Source organism: Cotesia typhae, unplaced genomic scaffold (genome assembly GCF_013202065.1).
Source record: "Cotesia typhae breed Kobodo isofemale line unplaced genomic scaffold, CoteBio_Ctyphae contig_4, whole genome shotgun sequence".
Lineage (NCBI taxonomy): Eukaryota > Metazoa > Arthropoda > Insecta > Hymenoptera > Braconidae > Cotesia > Cotesia typhae.
The window spans coordinates 8,189,023-8,208,454 of record NW_027423748.1 but is presented as its reverse complement, the minus strand read 5'-3'; the positions used below and the strand labels follow the sequence as shown (position 1 = coordinate 8,208,454).

Below are 19,432 nucleotides of genomic sequence, written 5' to 3'. Positions count from 1 at the left end.
AAAAGGATGGTTGGCATTTTTTAAAAATAAATTTTCCATCTTGTAATTTTTAGAATATTTTTATTGCTTTTCGAAAAATAATTGTCACATTCAAGATAAAATATTCGTCATTGAAATAAATAAAATTAAAATAATTAATAAATGATATTTTTGCAAACTTAAAACTACTTTGCAATAAATATTAATGAAAGTAAAATTTTATAAATTAATTATTGAACTATGATAATTAAATAATAAATAATCAATGATAATATTCGCTTTTATAACATTATCTTTGATTGCACGAAACCTCTTCGTTCCATTTTTATTTCTCGCTCTTTAAGACTGAGTGAATTAAAGTATTTTATTGGATCAGCTGGATTCAGCATTGGACACTGTAAAATAGATAGTTAGAGTTAGTTTAAAAAATTTGTACATGAAAAACGAACACTTAATCAACTTTTTTTCAAAAAAAAAAGTAAAAAGAAAAAAAAATTACTCTTGACTGCTGTCTGGTGGCAATTGCTAGAGGTAATTGCTTAGTCAAATTTTTCTCTCGGTCCTCATGATTAGGATGCGTATTAAGCCAAGGAACAACTTCAGGGTTTATTTTTAATTCCGCAAGCGTCCTCATTATTCCCCACAATACAACAGCGTGTCGTACATCATAACAAGCTTTGGCAGCTAACTGCAGTCCGATGTTATCAGCTTCATTTTCTAGCTTTCTGCTGTATGGATACGTTACGAGGATATCAAACATATTTATTCCAAATGCTTGGAGTAACAATGCCAATAGATCAGGGAACAGTGCCCATACTACAGCGATGGGCACAGCCATCAGAATATCTTGGAGAAAATTCCTAGAAATTTGTTCAATCTGAAATTTATAAAATTAATTTTTTTTTTTTATTAATATTTCATCAGTTAAAAAAATATTTCTTTTTTTATTAATTTCTTCAATAAAAAAATTAGAATATTTGTGGATTTATTAGCAAACTTACGGGATGTTGTAGAAGAACATGAGCGACCTCGTGAGCTATTATAATTGCCAGTTGATCATCATTTTCAGTTAATTTTAATGATCCTATGTGAACAAAAATATTTCCACCCTAAAATAAAGTAAATAATTAATAAAATATATTAAAAAAAAAAAAAAAAAAAAAATTTGAGTAATTTACTGGCAAGACATAAGCGTTTGGATCATCCTTATCAATTACAGATAACGTCCATTCTCTTTCTTTAACTTGAGGTAAATCTTGATTAGCTTCTAATATTCTATTTACTACTCTTAACAATCTTTTGTACGCTGGATGCGTGGTAGGTACTATAAAGTCTTTGAAGTTCTCCAAATACTATTTCAACAAAAAATTATTTAATTAATAAAAAAATTTTTTTTTAATTAAAATAAAACATCTTTACGTTTTCAAAAGTAAGCCTTCCGAGGACTTTCTGTTGATTGGAAGTCATAATAATAAATCTGGATCTTCCCGTCAATGGATCAACCTCAATATTCATTATGTAGAACATAAAAAGAATGGCCATAAAAAATCCTAGGGCCCCTAGAAAAATTTTAAGAAAAAAAAATTAACATTAAATTATAATAAAGTTAAATAATAAAAAAATCAAATAAATTACCGTATATTTTTTGCCGCTGCTTCGATACCCAGTCCATGTATAATTTTTTTTCCTCTGGAGTTTTCTTGGCCCACCATCTTCTGAAGAATCTTCCAAACAACAATGCGCCAATTCTCGTGAGCGGTCTTATCAATAAGGCGACTGTCGGTGAAATTTGTCGGCAAGGTGTTTTATTTAAAACGCTATTATTTATCCTGAGCAATCTACGCTGACTAATTTTAGCTAATGATGACGATGATTCATTGCATAATGACCGTGACAAATGAAACTGGTAACAATTATTTCCTAGAGTGCTGGTACGGTGAACTGTCAATTTCACCGTACTTTGTTTAACAATTTGTTTTCTATTTATCGATAACACCCTTCTTAATGTCAACATTTTGATTTATTTTATTCTTATTACTAATTTATTTAAAATTATTATTTTTATTTTATGTAATACCCGCCTGTTAATATTTAACTTTAATTAAGCAAGCTAAAATAGTAACAGACAATAAAATAAAATTTTTTTACCAACTCTAAATAATTTAAAAGCATTGAATGTTTTTTAGTAAATTAAATCAATTAAAAACTTAACAATTATAATTATAATAATGGCGAGTGTTGACAAGAATTTATAATTTAATTATTTCCATAGTGCTGTATGCATGCAGCAAGTAGAAACAAATGAAAACCTAAACGTGTGTGATAATGAAGCATCACACCAAATGAAATTCCATATTGAGCAGCAGCATACAGCATTCGTTTTGAAAAAAATATCACAATTAATTGCAACCAAAATGGACGTTGACGTTCTTTTATTAATTTGTAATCAGTGTTTGTTGTTGTTACTGCTGTTGAAGGTTTTGGTGTTGATGTGGAAGAGGACGATAACACTGATGCTCTTGCAGGTATAAATGAAACTAAATTTGATGAGCCTCCGTACAAATTGAATTTGTAATGCCAGGACATGTCTAGTCACCTCCGAAAAATCCTGTTTTTATTTCAATAAATATATTATTTATCTGTTTAATTTATTTCCACGTGATTCAAATAAACTAATGAAATATATAATACTAAAGTTAGCTGACGTTTTTAATTAAAAAAAATTTTTTTTGTTGACTGAATTGGAACAAAAAAATATTTTTATAAAAATTGCATTTGTAATTTTGTAAAATTTCTAAATGTCAATTTTTTTCTCATTTATTTTTGCCATAATTTATATGATAATTAATTTAGCAGATATTTTATAACTTTTAGAATTTTTTTGACAAATTCTAAAAATTAATAAATATCTGCTAAATTAATTCTCATTTTTTACAAATGAAATTTTTTTTTTGGGATAATTTTGTGAATAAACAAAATTAAAATTTTTTTAGATTTCGACTAACTTAATTTTCATATAAAATATTAATCATAACCTATACTCACGAGGAAAGTGAAGTATCACTCATCCACTGGTTTTTGTTGTCAACAGTTATATATCAATGAATACAATTTCCGGCTTTTTTAATACGATTAATTATTAACACTATTATTATTGACAGCTGAGCTTTTTGAAACTATGACATTGTTTAAGGCTAAATAATTATTAATGGGCAAAATAAAAGTTGCGTATGACTATTGTTGAAAATATTCGAACGGAAAACGTCATTCGCTGTTCTTGATCGAACGTTTTTTGAATTATATCATATCATTGCTGCCAAATTTTTTTTTTCAATTTATTTTTACTTATAAATTAAAAATAATTTTTTATTAATATTTTATCAAAGTCAATTATAGAATTAAAAATGACATTAAATTTAGCTGTCACGATTTTTTAAATTTTCTTTAATAAGTAAATTGTGTCAAAAAATTATTAAAAAAATAGAATTGTAGAAATTTAATAAAATTAAAAATGCAATTTTAAAACATGAAAATTAATGTCACACATATTTCATAATTTTAAAAAATAAATTATGGCAAAAAAAAAATTGACATTTAGAAATTAAAAAAATAAAAAATGCATTTTTTTTAATGGAAATTAATTTAGCAGATATTTAATAATTTTTATAACTTTTATTAACAAATAAATTGTGGCAAAAAAATAAGAAAAGAAAATTGACATCTAAAAATTTTAAAAACAAAAAAATGCAATTTTTTAAAAATAATTTTTTATACTTAATTTAATTGTTAAATAAAATTAAAAATTAATCAGGTGACAGCTAACTTGAATGCACTATTATAATTTGGATGAAAAATATAAAAATATATCAGTATTATGGAAACAAACTATTTGTAACGTGATTGGTCAAATATATCACAAACAAGCATGAAAATATATACAAACTCTAAACTTAAGCGCGCGCAAATTTGAATTCTAGTATCATTTTTGAAACATGAAATTGTTCAACAAGAGAGATATTATTTTTACCGACACGACAAATGTATATATTCTTCTTACCAACCGAGCGGATCAAAATAAAAGTGTAAGAAAGAAAAAAACTGTATGTATATCCTTTTCCAATAATCCAGGTCCTAAACATGAGCAACACGAGTAGTATAGATTACTAGAATTCAAATTTGCGCGCGCATGAATTTAGGATTTGCATATATTTTTATGCTTTGATATATTTGACCAATCACGTTACGAATGGTTTGCTTACATGATATATTTTTATATTTTTCATCTAAATTATAAAAGTGGATAGACTACTAACCCGCCTGAAACATACAGAATATCATTAGGTGTGACTTGGCACACACTGACTAACTCCAGTGTACGTACACACCGTGTGTGTACCCAGCACCCAGCAACTAGCAAGCAGTAAATACGTGGGTATTGGATGTGCGCCTGTGTTCTGTATTCTGTCGCTGTCGCTGGCTAGCCGCATTCGTTCCGTCCGTCATGAGTCAGAGCACAGAGGAACCCATGGCCGAGTGGTACGTTTCGTAATTAATTTCCCTCTCGAACGTTTGGTTAAACGCGATGCGATCTATCGTCGATCGTAGTCGTCGCACAACAACCCGGGTCACGGTTGCACGTCAATACAAATAACAATTGTCGAGTTTCTCTAAACAGTCCACGAGGATGCCACTTAGACTCGTCAGGTTTATCGTGTACCGTCGTCCTCCCAATTCACCTACACTCATTCCTCCGAGAGTTTAATTCAATACAAACACGTCAAATCATCATCATCAGGGTTATTATTTACTTCAAAAAAATTAAGGACTATAATATTGAATAATTGGTGTGATAAATTAATATTTTATTATTTATTCATCCATAAAAATTTTACACATAAAAATAACACATTGATATCAAAAGGAGTCGACTCGCTAAATTTTTCACGGTAATATTTTTTTTTTTAATTATTAATATTTATTAAGTGTAATAATTAATGAGAGTGAGCCAGTTGTTGTGTTATCTTTTAAGTGAGTTATTAAATAAAAGTTTTTCCGTGTTTTCAGAGTGAACGAAAAAATATTTTATTTTATACATTTTTTTTTTCATCGCTACCTTCTGCAGACTGATGTTTATTATTTCCCGGATATTCAAGGGTTTTTTTACAAGGTACATTGATTATTTATTTTTTTTTTTTTTCTTTTTCCCATTATTTATTCATACATTTAAAAGAACTTAGTTTTTATTTTCTTTTAAATTTTATTAATTTTAATTAAAATGTGTAAAAATTTTTTATTACTTAATTTTTTAACTTTTAATAAATAAAAAGTAACTTGATAATTTTTTTTTTTTTAAACTTAATATATTTATTTAATTATCAAGTGATAATTGATAATGAACATTATTGTTAATTAACTGGAGTAGACTTACGTTGTAGAAAATTAAGTAATAAAAAAACAATGATAATTGGTGGATTTAAAAGTGATATGAGATATGTTAATCTTAAAATAATTATTTGTTTAGTATTTCTGTGATAAATCTAAAAGAAGAACTTGAATAAATACATAAAAAAATAGCTGAGGCAGAATAAATAGCATTGCTGGAGTTTAAAAGGAATAAAATAGCCAGCGTGAATAGTATAAATAAAATAAATAATCAAAAAAATGGATCCTGGACGGAATAGACCAAGTCGACCGCGGCTAAGGTCACATGGAAATCCCTCACGGGTTCTTGTATTCGATCAAGCTGAGTCTGAGGATCATAAAAATAATCCAATGGAACCAGAGACTACTCGGAGATCACTGCCAGCGAAAGTTGAGAGCAAAGAGGCACCAGTTCGTGCTTGTAAGTATTAAACATACTTTATGTATATATATATTGACATTTTATTATGTACACATGCTCTTTGCCTGTTGATTAAAACTATTTGTTGTATGTCATAACTTGGTACCTTTTGCATAACTAATAAAATCAATTGATGACAGATATATTTTGTTATTTATACTTGCAGCTGGCAACGAATTGTCTAACCTTGTAAGAATGCGTAATTCTGCTATCGGTAAATCTGCGCCATCACTCTCAGTTCACATGGTAAGTCATTGAAACTCTTAATTAATTTTAATGTTAATTTATAATTAATATTAATAATAATTGAAGAAGATTTATTATTTTTAAGCCAACTTATCCGATCCACTTAGAGATTATTCAATTTTTATTTATTAATTATTTCACCACTATATTGTCGGTATGAGCACTCATGCCATCCTCGGGTGAAGATATAATAATTAAAAATTAAAAAAATTATGATATTCAACTTTTTTAATTTGTTTTGAAAATTTGTTAAATTTGATAAATTTGTAATAATAAATTTTTTTTTTTTAATTGTTCATTTTTTTATGGATTTTTCAAAAATGCAATGCAATGCATGGATAGAAAATATTTAAGGATCATTTAAGCACAATTTTTCCGATAATTTGGGATTGAAAAATTTTTAGTAAATATTTTCAAGTGGGGTCACTATTTTAATTTTATTGATATATTAAAAAAAAAAATGCACAATTAAAAAAAATTGTAGTGAAATAATTGATAAATAAAAATTGAATAGTCTCCTAGTGGATCGGGTAAGTTGGCTTAAATATAATAATTCCTCTTTAATAAGTAAAATCACCGATTTTAGTATTTTTTTTAACATTATTAATAATAATAATTGATTAAAATTTTAGCGCGAATTTAATATTCCTCGACGGGCAGCTAAAGCAGCACAACGTAAATCCTTTATCGCGACAACTTCACCCACTCTACCTCGATGTCACTCTCCAATGTCTGGTAAAATATTATTATATTATATTATGATATTTACTCAACTTTATTTCTACAATGATGTACATTATTTATGACAATTACGAGGGATCGTGTAACTTTAAGATAAATAGGTTAATTTAGATCATAAAACAATAAACAATAATATCAACAGTACTCAGTATAACTATAACCGTTGGCACTGTTTAATAAGGTGTAGCCATGTATCGTATTGAGAGTGACGAAATATCTTTAGGATTTTTTGGCACGCGATAGATTTTATCGCAAATTATATATACGTGTCGTAAGAGTCAAATAGACGATGAGGTTGCAATAGCTTTTCAGTATGGATCGTCAATCACAGTATTGTTGCTACATTTATTTAACAATAACAACACTTAACACTTTTAACTCAGTACAAAGAGATTAAAAAAAAAAAAAAACTTTGTACAAAGCTAAAGTCGAAATGCTAAAGATTTAAATGATTAAAAGCATTAATAAATTCGCCAGTAACATCACGAATAAATTATTCAAATAAACAAACACAACCGATATAATAGTTATTATAAATATTTAAATGTTTTAGCTTTTGTTCCTATTGTGGGCAGTCCGCTTGAAAGTCCACGCATGTCATCAAGTCCTCATTTTGCATTTGCTCCAATCAAAAGGTAATTTTATTTTTTTTATTGTTAGTTCAATAAAAGATTTATCGATAATTTTATTTTATTATTTTTTTTTTTTTAAACAATAGAATTGGCTGCGGAGCAGGAACTGCTGATGGTAGACGGTGGTCAGTTGCAAGCTTGCCTTCGAGTGGTTACGGAACAACTCCTGGTTCCAGCAACGTATCGGTGATTATAAATAATTTACTGAGTAATTTCCTGTTGGCTTAGTTTAACAACTAAGTTAACAAGTATATTATATTATTTTTAAAATAACTAATCTACATATATATATATATATATATATATATATATATATATATATATATATATATATATATATATATATATTTTTTTTTTTTTTTCTTTTAAATTTGACATAACAGTCACAATGTTCGAGTCAGGAACGTTTACATCAGTTGCCAAACATTCCAACAAAGGATGAATTACGTATGCTGTCTTGTCACTTCTCCAAGCCCGGGACTCCTTGTTCTTCGCATCCAGGATTCCCGGGCACAAGTATATCTAGCATTCCTGGTAGTATACCATTTAGTCTTGAAGAAGAAGGAAGAAGATCACCATTACATCGTCCAAGATCTCGCAGTTTGAGGCAAGTTTAGTACAATAATTCATTTTTAAAGAATAACAAAAGTTTGTTCTTAAGAACATAAAAAAAAAATTTCTTTTTTAAATTTAAATAATTCATTGTTAAAATTTACTTATACTTTTATCTTTGCACTTTTTATTTAATTAAATATTTAATTATTAAATAAATTTCTCTTTATGCTTTACAGTAGTCCAAGCCGATCGCCAGTTCTCGACAATGAAATCGTTATGATGAATACACTCTACAAAGAACGTTTTCCGAAGGTATTATTTTATCTATTTGCCGTTAATAAATAATTATCTTAATAATCTAAAGTATAAGTAAATAGTAATAAAAAGTATTATGAAAATATATAAGTGATATACAATGGTTGTATTGCTTATACTGGCAGTGCGCCAGTATGCCAAGTTATAAAGACAAATGAGTTTGATTCATTCAAAAATAACGACAAATCTCATGTGGTTGTTACTCTATAATTTCTTCGCCTTCTGCTTCTTCTTGTTCTTCCACAACTTCTACTATTATTGTGACTACTACGTCGATTCTTGTGTTCATTTTATTTTACGAGGTCATCTGTCTGACCCAAATACCGCGGGGTTCCGTAAACCCGGAGGGCAACATGCTTTTTTACACTATCATGACGTCCTATCTGTCTACTTTTTATTACTCAAAAACAACTTTGGATAAGTTATTACCCAACATGATTCATTATACTATTTGTTGTTGGGTTTTTTTTTTTTTTTTTTTAAATTTATGTTAATAATAATCATCTTATTAATCATATAATTCTGAAAAATTTTTGTTATCTATATTATTAAGAGAAAAAAAAATTTTGTGTTCAGAATAGTCATACGATAAAATCGGTTTTTTAAGTAAAATTTAGTGTCATTGCAAGGGTCTTAATTTGAATTTGTGCCTTTTCAAGGTTTTATATCAATCTCACCAATAGTCAATTTATTATGATAAGTATTTAAGCTGCATTCGAAAATGCTCTATCTCTAGATAGATAATTAAGAAATGACCTTGTATCTTGTGAACTATTGACATTTTTAAAGATATAAGCTCATTCTGATGTTACACTCATCAAGAGCTTTCATTTGAGTACCCACATCAATTTTTCATATATTTATATATATATATATATATATATATATATATATATATATATATATATATATATATATATATATATATATATGTATATATGAAAAATATATCAAAAATTCATGTGGATACTCAAATGAAAGCTCTTGATGAGAATAACTTCGCAATGAGCTTATATTTTTAAAAAAGTGAATATTTAAGAAAATACAGTGCAATTTAACAAAAGCCGTAATTTAATAAAGTAAAATTTTATTTATTTATTTTTTTTTATTGTTATTAGGCAACACAACAAATGGAGGAACGCCTTACAAATTTTATAAACGAAAACAAAGAGATAGATGAATACGAGGTGGTTTCACATGTGGCTCAAGACTCGTTACCAATTATAAGATTTGTTCATCACCAAATAATAGAGATGGCACGCGACTGTTTACAAAAGTCACAAGAGAAACTTATTACATCTCGTTATTTTTACGAGATGACTGAAAGCCTTGAGCACTTGTTGATGGAGGTTCATATTTTTTGTCACCTTATAATATGAAATGTTATTTAACTCAAGCTATAATTATTTTATCATTATATTTAAAATCCATTATACGATTTATTTTAGACGAAGGATAAATCTTTAGAGGCAGCGACACATTTAACTGGGTTAATTAAGAAATTATTGTTGATAATTTCGCGGCCAGCTAGACTACTAGAGTGCCTAGAATTTGATCCTGAAGAATTTTATCATTTACTAGAACAAGCTGAGGGTCAAGCTAAAATAAATAATGGCATAAAGGCAGACATTCCTCAATATATTATTAGTAAATTATCACTTAATCGAGATCCCATATCTGGTGAGTTAAAAATACATTAGTTTGTTTATTAAAAGTCCATTAATTAACTTTAAAGATATATATTTATACATTACTGTTATCTTAACTCTCGATATATTTTATGAAAGTTAAAAGTGTATGCATACCGTGTAATAAAAATAACAAATTTATGATAATCGTATCTTAAAATATGTTTTTAGATCTCCAAGAAGATATAAATAAACTCGAAGATTCGGCAAGTTTAAATAGCAGTAATTTAGATTTAGCGTCATCGAGTCCACACAAAGACGATGATAATAAATCACAACGTGTGCCATGTGAAAGTGATTACGAGGTTGTAAAATTGATAAGTAATGGTGCTTATGGTGCGGTATATTTAGTTAAAGAAAAAACAACACGCCAACGTTTTGCGCTTAAAAAAATAAATAAAAATAATTTAATGCTACGTAATCAGGTCGATCAAGTGTTTGCTGAACGTGATATTATGAGTTTTACAGATAATCCATTTGTCGTATCAATGTACTGCAGTTTTGAGACTAAAAAACACTTGTGTTTAGTTATGGAGTACGTTGAGGGTGGTGATTGCGCGAGTTTACTCAAAAATATTGGCCCATTACCGCCAGATATGGCACGATTTTATTTTGCCGAGACAGTACTTGCTGTTGAGTACTTACACAGCTACGGAATAGTTCATCGTGATTTGAAACCCGATAATTTATTAATAACTGCTCTTGGTCACATTAAATTGACTGATTTTGGGCTGAGTAAAATGGGTTTGATGTCACTTGCGACAAATTTGTACGAGGGCTATATTGATCGCGACACCCGGCAATTTTCTGACAAACAAGTCTTTGGTACGCCCGAGTACATTGCCCCAGAAGTTATTTTGCGTCAAGGATACGGCAAGCCGGTTGATTGGTGGTCTATGGGAATAATTCTCTACGAATTTTTGATTGGGTGTGTTCCATTTTTCGGCGAAACGCCTGAAGAACTGTTCGCCCACACGGTCAATGATGACATCGAGTGGCCAGATGAGGAGGACTGGCTGGTACAACCAGAGGCTAAAGATATTATAACTAATTTACTGCAGCAGAATCCGCGAGAGCGGTTAGGTACTGGCGGTGCTCACGAAGTAAAAGAGCATTTGTACTTTTTTAACGTTAACTGGAACACACTTTTGCGGCAGAAAGCTGAATTTGTGCCACAATTGACTAACGAGGAAGACACCAGTTATTTTGACACACGGATGGATCGTTACAGTCACGATTTTGGTGAGGACACTGACGATACTGATGATTCACCTTTGTTCGGAAGTTTTTCTTCTTATTCACCTCAATCACGGAAAATATCCCAGTCACGTCCGCCAGTTCTTGTCAATGATAATAATGAACTTGATTTTACCAAGAAACAACTTTTCCGCAATGAACTTGAACGCAACGTATCGCAATTATCACCGAGCTCTTCCTACTCACCCCCATTGAGATTAAACCCCGAAAAAACTCATCCGTTATCCTCGTTGACTATCGATAAAAATCGCTTTCCTCTGCCACCCACTGCCAAAAATACTCAGGACAGTAGTAATGAAGCTAACAGTAAAAGCTTGGATAGTACCAAGAGTCTCGACAGTAGCGATAGTCTTAACAAAAGCTTGGACTTGACTGTTTCATTAAATAGCAGTCTAGCGTCAACTTTAAGCGGAAATAGTATCAGTAGCAGTAGTGACGAATCGCGTAATACTGTTATTAAGAAACCAACGACTGAATCTTTAAGTACTGTTAATACTTCATCTGTTAGTGCTGCAAGTGTTAATCTCAGTACTCCAGAGTCCTCGCAAACTGAATCAGATGACATTAGTCCACAGATTCATAGACGAAGACATAATCATGCGCGTGATAAGCTGCCCAGGTTCAGTATTTCCATTGATGGTGATCACATGTGAGTCATTTTGCCTTAGCTGGCAAGTTTTTTTTTTTTTATTTTATTATTTACAAGTGGGGTCAATTTTGGGCCATAATTAGGTGAATAATTAACATTTTCAATTTTTTTTATTCTGTTTGTTTTTACGGCTCATTTATGACCGAAATTTTTTTTTAATTTAATTTATAAGCAAGGTCATATAAAAGGTGATGAAAAAAAATGTCATGAAAGAAAAAAATTAAGCAGAAATTTCGTTTAAAAAAATAAAAATTAAAGACCCCACTTGTAAATACTTAAAAAATTTTTTTATTTTATTTTTTTTTTTTTTTTTGTTTAAATTAGATGAATATTTTATTATCATTTAAATGTACTCGCACGTGATTATAAAAAATGATTAGAATTACTTGAAACACGGAGTTATTTTAATTGAATTATTTTCTTATCTCAGGATTGATTTAGCAGCAGCTAATAAAGAAATAGCGGCAGATAAACATAATTCAAGTACAGATTCATTTGAATCGTTGAACACAGCACCGCTTCCGTTCACCACCAAACAAAAATCACGTTCTGTTATTAAATCAGCATCAACCAGCGGACTTTCTCTCGTTATTCCTACAAATGATTTTTCATGTGAGTATCAATTAATTATTAAATTAAACACGATTGAGATCGGTTAATTATTTTTTACGTGCAAAAAATAATTAGTTAATTAATTGGCAAAGATTTGTATTAAAAAATTATAATTATGATTTAGACGATCCATCTATGTGCCAGTCGATAGAATCTCCTGGTGGTTCATCGACAGCTTCATCCAGAGATACATCACCGTGTCGTGAATTAAGTCCACTTGTTACGAGTTTGAAACCTCCGATAATTATCCGTCGTGGTCCGAATGGTTTTGGTTTCACTGTTCATACTATAAGAGTTTATTATGGAGATAGTGATTTTTACACAATGCATCATTTAGTTATGGTAATTTTTCATTTATTAATATTTATTTTTATCATTTTTTTAATTTAAGTTAATTACTTTAAGGAAGTAAAAGTTTTGATCTATCTTATTAAAAGAATAATCATTATTTAATAAAGCAAAGATATATTTTTGCTGATAGTTTAAAAGTAAATATTAATTATTAAACTAAAGTTTCTTTTTATGTTAAAAAAAAAATCCTTGAAAAATTATCAAGAGTCTGAGAAAGTTAAAATAATTTATATAATTTTATAATTTCTTAATTATTATCGTAATTAATCTAAATGAATTTAATTTTAAAAAAGGCTGTAGATCAATCGAGCCCTGCATTTGAAGCTGGTTTAAGACCAGGTGATCTGATAACACATATCAATGGCGAACCAGTACAAGGTCTATATCATACGCAAGTGTTACAATTAATGCTCAGCGGTGGAGATCACGTAACACTTCGTAGCACACCCCTGGAGAATACAAGTATTAAGACTGGCGGCCGGAAGCGCGAGCTCGCACAAAGTAAAATGGCCCGCAGGACATTGCACCGGCAGCGTAAACAAAAACGCGATCATTCAGATAAGAAAAGGAAGACGTCACTTTTCCGGAGAATAAGCTCCAAACGTGCGAGCGTTGAAATGCAGCAGGTATTTAATAAGCTACTCTTGATCATTAAAACACTTATATTTTAAATACAATAATCATAATTCATAATAATACTTGTCACTGATTTATTATGATATTTTTTACGCACGTTCGCGACAACACTTGCTCTATTCACTCTCAGCATGTTATTCAAAATTTTCTTTCAATTTATTTTATAAAATAATTTTTTTATTTTATAATTAACTGTAAATATATATTTAATAAAAGCAGATCATGGTGACGTGTGTAATAAGGTAAATCAGAAGCAGCATCAGTGCTAAGCAACACTTTGTATTCTTATTATTTTCAGCCATTAACTATCAGTTGCCCATTGTCGGCACCCATTCTACCCAGCGACAGCAAACCTCCACTTATGGTATGATTTTATTATTTTTATTTTATTGTTTATCCTTAATATATTCTTTTAATAATTTTATTATTCAGTACGTGATGCTTTTTTGTTGTTTTTTATTTAAAACACTAGCACGCTTTAAACTTTTGTCGTGATAAATTATTTATTTAATTAATTATTTCAATTTATTCATATTTAAAGGGCACAATCAGAGTGACAGCTTAAATAAAAGGTGATTTTTGGGAATTAAAATAAAAAAAAGTTCTTTATGAATTGTTTGAAAATTTTAAGGGTATATTAATACATATTTTAAGAATATACAATAAAATTTTTGAAGAAAAAAATTAAATATTTTCCGAGTTACACCCCATCTCCGACGGTGCTAAAAAAAAAAAAAAGGTCCTCCACTGTTGGAATGAAACCAAAAAAAAAAAAAAAAAAATTCTCGTTTAACTAGAAAATATCGGCTGCCCAATTTCGAAACACACTAACTGACAATTTTAAGATTTTAAAAAATTTTTCTTATTAAAAAAAGGTTTTTTAAAAATTTAACACTGGTTGTGCCTCTTAATACAATCAAGGAGTAAATTACATCGTTAGTTATAATTTAAACTAACAACTGAATTTATAAATTTTTACTACTAATTATTAATAATTAATTTTAAATTAATTTAAAATAGATGGCCGCAGGAATATGTTCTCCGTCCATGGTAACACCGAGCCGTTCATTTCAGTCGTTCACTCGATCTTTACCACCTCAACAAGAGTCCTCGGCATATTTCGCTGGTCTACCTAAGTCTGTATGTACTCCGTCCGCATCGACGTCAAACCGTCCTAGCGTAGATTCTTATCATTCACCTGGAGGGAACTCAAGTCCCTGCTCGAGCCCGAATTCGTCTTCGTCACCAGGCTCAAGTACTTCTGTAGGCGCTGGTATCAGCACGATTGCTAATCAATCGCCTCATTATCAGCGACCAAGTACACTGCACGGATTGAAACACAAATTACACTCGGCTGCTAAAAATATACATTCGCCTAATCGCAGAAAGTCCGTCGGTCACATTCCACTGTCACCGTTGGCAAGGACTCCCAGTCCTTCGCCAATTCCTGCCAGTCCTACGCGAAGTCCAAGTCCTCTGGCCTTCCCTACTGGACACCAACCTGGCAGTTCTAACACTACACAGTCATACAGTCCAGGTAAATAAAACTTTAATGCTTATATCAGTTTTGGGTAAAGTTTAAATTATTTTTACAATTATCAAATTTTTTATTTTATTTTATTCGATAAAAAATCTTTTTTTTATTTTATTTTATTTTTTTTTTATTTTACTGCTTAGTTATTGAATTTTTTGACTTTTTCCAGATTTAAACCAAAGAATAATTAAATTAAAAATTTAATTAATACCCACCACTGATAAATATTTAAACCCATGTAATTACCCGTATTATTTTGGATAATAGGAACTTCTTTGTCTACTCCAGCGAGCTCCAAAAAAAGTTACGGCCGTCCAAAGTCAGCAGAGCCAGGTTCACCTTTACTGCGTCGCGCTTTGAGTCCCGACAGATTACACCCACGTTCAGCGGAAAATAAAACTTCAATATCACCGCTGGCAAACAGCGTAGTGCGTGTAACTCCCAGAATGACGATCGCTCAGACATCACATCCGGAATCCAGCGACGATAACAGCGACGCGTCCAAAGACAATGACAAGAATGATATAAAAAAATCAGTAGAAAAATCCAGTGAGTACTCCAAGATATCACACACGATTCCTATGTCTATAAACATCCCCATGGGTGGTGTAGGATTGTCCAACTCTTGCGGAGGGACTCAGTTGCCGCGAATCGCCGAGGAAAAGGACTCTCCTACTGGATGCAAGAGCGACGATTATTGCAAGGATATCAGCGAGTCCACTTCAATCAGCGATAAAGTTACTTCTGGGCTGGACAAAAATGACGACAGTAAAATAAGCTCCAACTCGGAGAGCAGCGCGTCTTCAGATTCCGTCAGGACTGTGATACCTTGCGTCAGTGAAGGCGGCAAATCATCACTGTCATCGATGTCTTCTTTGTCATCATCAACTTCGTCGATATCCACAACTTCTTTTACTTCAACTTCTGTGTCGATGTCTACTGCGTCTTTAGCTGCCAACCAATGCTTGAAAAATCCAACTTCAACAGCTTCTGCTACAGCTTGCAATGAGTTCGACGCCGCGACTCCTAAAATTATTGAGTGTAAAATGTTTAATAAAAGTAAAATGGAAACAAGTCCAGATACGCGTAAAATTTTAAAGAGATACAAAGTTGACAGCACAGATTCGTCGACTTCTGGATCTTCTAAAACGGAGACTAGTGCAGCTGAGGATAAAAAAAATAAGTAAAGTTAATTATTTTTATTTATTATTATTATTTTTGTCAGTTATTTATTTTTAGTAATACAAATAAATTGAGTAGTCGGAAGCATACTTTTATTCATATTTTGTTAATTTGATTAGTTGCTTTCTTTACAAAAATTTATAGAAAATCATCAAAGATAATTTTAATCCAACGCCCTTTTGATTGTAAATAATTAAAATTATAGATGATTGTAAGTGTAAATAGCGGAAAAAAAATTATTTGTCAGGCTTTTGTGTCAAATATTTAAAATACATCACAGCATACGCATTCCTTTTTTGGTCATTATGTAAATTAACAATTAAAATTAAATAATATTAATTTAAAATATTAACCAGAATTTATTCATATAAATTATGTACACTCGACTGAAACACTAATCGTCATATTAAGTATTTAATCAATCTCATTTTCATTCACATTTTAAATTTAATAATATTATTTTTGTCATTTCAATAGACAAGCATGTTTGAATTTAAAAAAAAAAATCGGCTAAATTTTTTTTTAAATTATTTGAATTAATTACTGTCAATAGACTGTGTCACTGAAAAAAAATTTTTTTATCAATTATTATTATTATTATATCTTAAAAGTTTAAATTAAAAATTTACATCCTAATTTTTTAATTAACTTTTAAGGTAGTTATTGAAAAAAAAAAAATTATTTCTGACACAGCCTAACAGTCAAGCTGCCATTTCATCGCCGATATTATCAAATTTATGAGAAAAAAAAATTATAAATAATAATGGAATTGATTTTCATAGATTTAAATGCGTAAAATCTTAATGTGCACGAGCTACTTTTTTTTTTTTTTTTTTTTTTTTTTTTAATAACTTAAAGTCACATATAAATATATAAAAATTTAATAATCATGTATGATGAATGATAATATAAATCTAAATAGATTGATAATAATTGTCTTATTAATATTTAAAACAATCGAATAAAATATTTAGATAATATAAGCATCGCTCACTCTGGAAGCTTATAACTATAAAAAATAAAAATTAAATTTAAATTTTCAATATACCAGTAAAATAAATATGTCACGTATTCACGAAAAAATAATTTATTAACACCAACATCGAAGAAATAAAACATAATTATTGTGACATTAAATGTCTTTTGTATTACAATTTTGTTATTAATAATGTTTGCGAGCAATCGTTTACTGATTAATATAAGCAATGTGTGTTTAATATTTAATTAGATATTTTAAATTTTAATTGTCATTTTTCTTACTTTTTCTTCATTAGAAAGTTTAGTTAAAGTTATTAACATTTATTGATGTTCATTGTTTCAATTGTAGTTACATTTTTTTATACTGAAAGTAACAGAAGCCCGACAGTTTATTTAAAAAAATAAAAATTTTTTAAAATTACTGTTATTTTTTTTATATTCTTATTAAAATTTTTATATCTAAAAAAATAAATTGCTGGAAGACTGTTATGTTAAGGGAAGAAATATGTGTAGAAGGATATTTTCATGGTGACCTTTATTAATTTTTTTAAGATATAAAAATTATTGTAACTATCAGGTTATTTTATATATACACGGAAAGAATAAGATAACACTGAATATCATCCCAGATTATACTCAGTGATATCTATGGTAAAAAAAAAAATTTCAGATAGTAGCTAGTATAATCTAGATTATACTGCGTGATATCTGGATTATACTCATTATAATCTGGATTATACTCATTATAATCTAGATTATACTCATTATAATTTGGATTATACTCATTGTAATCTGGATTATTATCTAAAAAATGCAAATTTTTACTTTTTTTTTTTTTTTGGAATTGAAATTCATGAAAAATTAATAAAAATCAGCATGAAAACGGCCTTCTACACGTATTTCTTCCCTTAAGTATTAATTTCTTAATAAAAAAATAATTTGTTATAATAATTGATAAAATATTAATTATTAATATTAAATGTTGACAATTTAATTGACGGACGAAAAAGTTTGAAAATAAAAAACTAGCTTTAAATAGTTATTGTAATTTTTAAATTAAAAAAATGTTAAGTTTAATTATTAATTATTACGTTTAAGTTTGTCAACATTATTTTTTTAAAATTGTCAATTTTTCATCATATTCTTTGTAAATATTATTTGGATTGTGCCAAGTAAGGTGAAGTTGTATTTAACTGCAATCAAAAAAATCGGTACAAGATACAAAAGAAGAATTTAAAAAGCTAGATTTAAATTAATCCAAGTATGGAATAAGAAGAAAGAGATAGGTTATTAAAACTTGAAGCTAACTTATAAGTTAGCTAACAAACCGTTGAATGTCTTATACTATTGGTAAAAAAAAAGTTTTTTCGCTTGCTATAGAATTTTCGTGCTATAAAACATAAAATTATCGTGTTTATGTGTTGTAAACATTTAAATTGTTATTAAATTAGAATTAAAAGACTAGTTGTCTTAGTATATTCACATTTAATCGCTGATCAAAAGATATTTTAAATCTTAAAGTTAATAAAGTACAATAGGTAAATCAATAGCTTAGGTAAATTTTAAATTTATTTGTTATTGTTTCTTTATCACTAATGATATTATAATTATTATTATCATTTATTTCCATTTGTATTTAGTGAAACTGTAAAAGCAAATAGACAAGCTTTTTTTTACATCAGCTTTTTTTATTTAAATTTAGGTTGTGACTTTTTTTTTTTTTTTTTTTTTTTTTTTTTTTTTATCAATCGTATAAAAATAAAAATTAATTTTTTTTTTTTTTTTTTTATTGAAACACATATCTTAAATCTGCACTTACATTTCTTCTTTTTTGTAAATCGAAAGTACTTTTTGATCATTTATCACAGAATTAAGGGAACCGATTTATAAAACGATACAGTTTGAAAATAATCAGTAGAAAAGGGCAATCGATCGGGGTGGGGGGGGGGGGGTTATTCGGAAGAAATAAAAAACTATAATTAATAAAACTTGCTTAAATAAATAGAGTCTTTTTTATAGACTCTATATAAAATGATCGATGTGTGTGTTTGCTGAACTAGTAATAATATATGAGATATAAAAACCGAATTAAAATGTGTATAGTAAAAAAATATAATGTGATTGTAAAAGTTTATAATTGTATCGATCATTTGAAAATTATTATTTTTTAAATTGATATTACAGATATACATTAATACACTTGATATACCGGATTTATAATCTGATTGAAATGTA

The 19,432-nt window shown here is 28.8% G+C and overlaps 2 protein-coding genes across 8 annotated transcripts; one reads left to right on the top strand and one right to left on the bottom strand.

Moving 5' to 3' along the window:
* Nucleotides 1-40: 40 nt before the first annotated feature.
* LOC141527185 (metalloendopeptidase OMA1, mitochondrial-like) lies at nucleotides 41-3,234 on the bottom strand. Of its 2 annotated transcripts, none has more exons than XM_074242528.1 (7): nucleotides 3,015-3,234; nucleotides 1,615-2,587; nucleotides 1,399-1,538; nucleotides 1,158-1,331; nucleotides 981-1,088; nucleotides 479-856; nucleotides 41-374 (listed from the first exon to the last, which is right to left on the bottom strand). In XM_074242528.1, exons 2-7 carry the CDS (start codon nucleotides 1,991-1,993, stop codon nucleotides 261-263), a joined length of 1,293 nt encoding a protein of 430 aa, XP_074098629.1. In that variant the 5' UTR covers nucleotides 1,994-2,587; nucleotides 3,015-3,234; the 3' UTR covers nucleotides 41-260. The 2 variants fall into 2 exon arrangements, with proteins under 2 accessions (XP_074098629.1, XP_074098628.1); XM_074242527.1 differs by having other exon boundaries at nucleotides 3,025-3,234.
* Nucleotides 3,235-4,327: 1,093 nt separating this feature from the next.
* Nucleotides 4,328-18,933, top strand: Dop (microtubule-associated serine/threonine (MAST) protein kinase dop). Of its 6 annotated transcripts, XM_074242438.1 has the most exons (19): nucleotides 4,337-4,515; nucleotides 4,655-4,925; nucleotides 5,044-5,146; nucleotides 5,501-5,821; nucleotides 5,988-6,067; nucleotides 6,700-6,802; nucleotides 7,362-7,443; nucleotides 7,527-7,626; nucleotides 7,824-8,047; nucleotides 8,232-8,307; nucleotides 9,429-9,659; nucleotides 9,759-9,990; nucleotides 10,170-11,904; nucleotides 12,335-12,516; nucleotides 12,641-12,858; nucleotides 13,161-13,493; nucleotides 13,802-13,867; nucleotides 14,524-15,040; nucleotides 15,305-18,933. In XM_074242438.1, the coding sequence occupies exons 4-19, from the start codon at nucleotides 5,641-5,643 to the stop codon at nucleotides 16,222-16,224; spliced, it is 5,280 nt and encodes a 1,759-aa protein (XP_074098539.1). In that variant the 5' UTR covers nucleotides 4,337-4,515; nucleotides 4,655-4,925; nucleotides 5,044-5,146; nucleotides 5,501-5,640; the 3' UTR covers nucleotides 16,225-18,933. The 6 variants fall into 6 exon arrangements, with proteins under 6 accessions (XP_074098544.1, XP_074098543.1, XP_074098539.1 ...); XM_074242443.1 differs by having other exon boundaries at nucleotides 4,328-4,925; nucleotides 15,207-15,343; XM_074242442.1 differs by having other exon boundaries at nucleotides 4,336-4,925; nucleotides 10,170-11,874.
* The last annotated feature ends 499 nt before the right edge of the window (nucleotides 18,934-19,432 follow it).

Coding starts and splice junctions, on each gene's coding strand:
- LOC141527185 (XM_074242528.1), bottom strand. CDS start 1,993: ATGTTGACATTAAGAAGGGTGTTATCGATAAATAGAAAACAAATTGTT. Junction 1,332..1,398: donor GAAGGCTTACTTTTGAAAAC/GTAAAGATGTTT, acceptor TTGTTGAAATAG/TATTTGGAGAACTTCAAAGA. Junction 375..478: donor CCACCAGACAGCAGTCAAGA/GTAATTTTTTTT, acceptor TCTATTTTACAG/TGTCCAATGCTGAATCCAGC.
- Dop (XM_074242438.1), top strand. CDS start 5,641: ATGGATCCTGGACGGAATAGACCAAGTCGACCGCGGCTAAGGTCACAT. Junction 7,444..7,526: donor GCATTTGCTCCAATCAAAAG/GTAATTTTATTT, acceptor TTTAAACAATAG/AATTGGCTGCGGAGCAGGAA. Junction 12,859..13,160: donor CAATGCATCATTTAGTTATG/GTAATTTTTCAT, acceptor ATTTTAAAAAAG/GCTGTAGATCAATCGAGCCC.